This window comes from Cariama cristata, unplaced genomic scaffold (genome assembly GCF_000690535.1).
Source record: "Cariama cristata isolate BGI_N322 unplaced genomic scaffold, ASM69053v1 scaffold25785, whole genome shotgun sequence".
NCBI classification, from domain to species: Eukaryota; Metazoa; Chordata; class Aves; order Cariamiformes; family Cariamidae; genus Cariama; species Cariama cristata.
In genome coordinates this window covers 1-4,488 of record NW_009618663.1, presented here as the reverse complement: position 1 = coordinate 4,488, position 4,488 = coordinate 1, and the positions used below count along the sequence as shown (strand labels likewise).

General features: G+C 42.4%; 1 protein-coding gene across 1 annotated transcript in view; it reads left to right on the top strand.

The window, feature by feature from the left end:
* The window catches only part of OVCH1 (ovochymase 1), a gene marked incomplete at its 3' end in the record, with an annotated part of 34,705 nt that extends 30,297 nt beyond the window's left edge, over positions 1–4,408 (top strand). Inside the window, 3 exon segments of the mRNA XM_009700950.1 lie at positions 2,384–2,522; positions 3,133–3,272; positions 4,265–4,408. Coding sequence (XP_009699252.1) covers positions 2,384–2,522; positions 3,133–3,272; positions 4,265–4,408 — 423 coding nt within the window.
* Positions 4,409–4,488: the final 80 nt, after the last annotated feature.

The following is a 4,488-nucleotide window of genomic DNA, read 5'->3' as shown; positions in this document are numbered from 1 at the left end:
TGAGTGGGTTAAGAAGTAATAGAAAAGAAGTGGTGGAGAACTCATGAAGGCTAGATCTTGCAGAGGTTTTATTGGGTGTGCTGAAGGATCTCTGACCCATGAAGATGTTCCTTCTCCCAGCATCCCCTCCCAGCTCTTCAATGTCTGGGTTTTTTTTTCCTTCCCCTCCCTCATCCCCCTTTATTGTGCTTCTGTATAGGTGTAATTTATTGTGATTACAGATGTTATAAACTAGTTATATAGAAGCATTTCTCCTGGGTAGGTATCCACACTGATATCCTGGTAGACAAAGTGTGATGGAGAAACCCACCATCAGCCTTTGGGAGTCCTGTGGGTGAATTCTAGTGTATGTGTTCTCCAAATATTTTCAAACTTAAGTGATGCCTCTTGAGAAAGTATTTGGATAATAGCTATTTCGTGTAGACCCTCATCTGCTTACATCACACCAGTAGTGATGGCTAATGCTCTAGAGAAGAGGCCCTATTTAATTTCTGTCTGGGTGTAGATGAGGACTATGTGCATGTTCATCATAGCTCTCATACAAGGGAAATAAGATGTTTTTTCCTGATACTTGAACAAGAACACCCTCTTCTTACCAAATACAGTAGTAATGCTTCCAGACAAGGACCTTTAAGGCAATGGAACATGCTAAGAATATTTTTTTTTTCATTAAGGAAAAAAAAACAACCCATCAAATCTAAAGTTTAGCATGTCAGTTAACTCTGAGTTGGGAGTGAAAGGACAGGAGAGGAGAAAGATAAAGGATGTGCTAAGGAAAACTTAGAGCATTCCACAGCTATCTTCTTCCAGGAACTTATTTATAAAAGCACAGAAAAAAAATTCTAAAAGTATGTCTATTACAGCTGAGAATAACAGTTTTACTATCATAACTATTTATATGCAGGACAGAGGAAAATAGTATCAGAAATGGGGCCATCAGTCAAAGTTTTCCCTGAATAGGAGTCTAATAGATAGCTCCCTGGAGCATCCTCCAGCACACAGACTTGCTGCTATGTAATAGCGTTTGTTATGGCTGGCAGTTTTTCAAGGTTGGGTATATTAAACTAGATTCCTGTGTCTATTTATATGCCAACATATTGAAACAGCCTGTTTTCTTTTTTCTCCTCCTTCTCTAGAGCTGGTGAACAACAGAAGTCAGTGGGTGCCTGTCTCTAAACCAAATTACTTTTACTGAGAAACCTAAAACATAGACTTGGGCTTTAATGTCATCACGAGCTAGAACTTTAGGATGATGGTATGATAGGGGACAAAGAGGCTGGAAAATTCAGAAAGCCAGAAAGTTACCCCCCCAAAATTTTGCATGCTTAACAACTGAAAGTACCTATAAGTGGAGATAGAGTAATGGCAAAAATTCCCTGTCCCATCCCATTTTGAATTTGAGTCCAACAATGAACCCTTAAGTAGTCTAGCAATTTTTCAGGACAGATATAGCAAACAAAATGCCTAGCCTCATAGGTAGACTTGGGGCAGCTGGTACTGTGCGATGAACTGAACAAAGCCTTGCTGGCCAGCAGTAGGGCACTTCTTGCAGGACCGGGACTGGAGGTGCTCCCTGCTGCCTCTTTGGGAGGTGCCAGCCTAGCAGCCACGTTACCAGCATTGAACATCTCTCAAATGTGAATAGTTTCTCACTTTTCGGCCTTTCTGCAGAGTAACTTGTATGACTTTTTGCCTACGTTTCTCAAATGGTGTTTCTCCAGTGGTGGTGTTGTGCTTGGATTTGTGTCTAGCTGTGCTATGCAGTGCCCTACTGTCTCCTGTGCTTCTCCAGAGGCCCGGACCTGTGGTGAAGATGGTACTCTGCTTCACCGGCACTGCTGCTTTCAGCATTGAATACTTGATGCTCAGGGTCCAAGGTACAGTCAAGCTGTAAAACCGTTTCACTCTAAAGATGAACTGACCTCTTTGACTAAAGTTTCAAGAATTTGCTTGTTTTCAAGACGCCTTTATGGGCTTTCGGGAGACTTTGCATACAGATGTTTTCCAAACATATGAAAAACCAGAGCTGTTCAAAGCTCTAGCCTGGATAAAACTGACTGCTATGAAAAATGCTGAAACAAGGCTGAAGTGATTTGAGGTCTGTAGGATTATGACAAAGGTTCTGGCCTGATAGAATAGGAATGTAGTAGCTTTCCTAATTGGTTTGTCCTCTAATTGAACACATCTTTTTCCAGATGAAATTTTACAATAAGTATTTCAAGGTTCTGCTCTTCAGATTGACTCTTGACCATGATCTATGCTTTTCCGTGGGGGAAAATGTCATATACACGTCATATAGGAATTGCCCTAGTCCCTGGTGAATGTCCATTTAAAGCTTAATATTAAAGCCAAATGTAATGCTCTACATGCTTATTCTTTCCAGGACAAAAACCTGGCAACGCCCTCAAAAATCCCAAGGAGGTGAGCTCAGAGTTTTCACGATGCATGGATGTCATCCTTACAGATTGGGAAGGAATGATCCAGTCACCAGGATATCCCATGAGATATGCAAATACCACCAGGTGAGCACCTGAGTTCTTCTGCCTTTTGTAACTCCCACATGAAAATCTGCAAATATCTGTGATGTGGGTTTTAATGAATCCATAAGTACTTCAGTGCATGTCAGAAAAGTGGGCAAGTTTCTCAAAGACAGTTAGGAAAGCTGGGGGGTACCAGTACCTTCTTTCCAGCAAACAGCAGACAAATCTGACACCTCTGGGCAAAGCTCTCATCATAAAGCACGTCAGAGGCCTGAACATGGCATAACTGAGGGGTTAACAAAGGCAGTGCTAAACCATGTCACATAATCTTTTGGCACTTTCATCTGTTTCCTTTTCTTCCTCCCTTATCATGCTTAGCTAGGGTGGGAGATAACTTTCCATTCACGTGGCCATAGCATAGACTTTTAAACTGTTTGAAAGCTTAACTTCAGAAGTAATGAATAATATCACCGAAATAGATTTGGACCAGTATACCGTCTTTTGATTTTATTTTTTTTTTTTCTTTTCTCTTTTTAATGGGCATTACAATCCTTTTTGCCTTTGCTCACATTTTGATAGCTATCCCTAGGAAATAAGAGCCCATTGTAAAATATGCCGGCATTGTGACTTTGTTCTTTACTTTGTGCTGCAGCTCCCACTGGAGAATTGTAGCCCCATTAAAGTCCATTATTCGGTCTGAAGTCCTGGACTTCTGGACTGAAAGAAATCTGTCTAATTGTCATGGCCAACTGATGGTGTATGAAGGATTTGGACTAACCAAAGAGTTAATAGGTGAGAGAGAGCTCACCTTAATGCTGGGATGAGAGAAACAGAGGAACTGAACTAAGTTTCTTTTGCAGACAGACAAGGAAGTTTTACATGGCACACTGCCATGCTCCAGGAGGGATTTCTGATAATACTTGGAGCTACTTCAGCTAGCTTAGTATCTTTCCCTTCCTAGAAATACTTTTGCAATCAATCGTATTGGATACAAGGTCCTAATCATGGCATGGCTGTGCCTCAGAACAATGTGAGTCTGTCTAAGTTGCTCTTTCCCAGGCTTGAACTTGCAGCGTGACAACTTGCTTTGTGTGTCCGAAGCTGTGTGCCAAAGACAAGGCAGCGGGTCAAAGCGATGGGGCCAAGGGAAGGGAGGCTTTTCCTACTGCCCTGCTAAGCAAGAGGAGATACCTACGCACCCTGGGTGAGGAGCTGTTAGCTTGGATGTGTAGGATATCGCTGAGGAGGCGAAGCTGTGCAAGTGTCTTCTGTATGTGGAAGAGAAAGCATAGACTGGAAACTTAAACTGTTAAGGCGCTTATGGATACAAGGTTCTTCAGCGCCAGATCTCAGTTATGTGAGATGCTCAAAGTGACTTATTCCCCAGAGAATACGGGTGTCCTGCAGTCTTGTGAGCATCGCGTAGTGTCTTGCACAAAGGAGCCTGAGGAGGGGGCTGCCTGTCAGCAGGGATTTCTTCTGACCAGAGAACTCCAGGCAGTGGGCACTTGCCAGTAGTGATTTGTAGTGGTTATGAGTGTCTAACTATTTGTCTGTTTGAAGAAGGCCACCATTCTGGTTACAGGTATAGCAAGTTACCTTCTGACTGTGTCTGTAGTCTAATGCATGAATTCAAAGCTGAATGACATCAGGATTTTGTGTTAAGAGGCTTTTAGGAAGGGAAATATTTTCTGACACTGCATTTTGAAAGACTATGCCTTACAGCCCTCAAGAGAAAAAGGGGAAAGTGGAAGGCTCACATCCCATTCTGGTCTCTTTTGCAGGCAGCTTCTGTGGTGACACTTCCCTCTATCCCATAAAATCTCAAGGTTCAGTGGTGACAGTGACCTTCTCTTCCAGGGCTGAGTGGGCTGAGCCAGCCATGAAAGGCTTTCTCTTGGCTTACTCTACTCAGGAAACACCATCTGGTAAGTCTATTATGATTTTGGGGTGGGGTTGGAGAAGTAGTACCTAAAGTATGGCTGGTTCTTATATATATATATATATA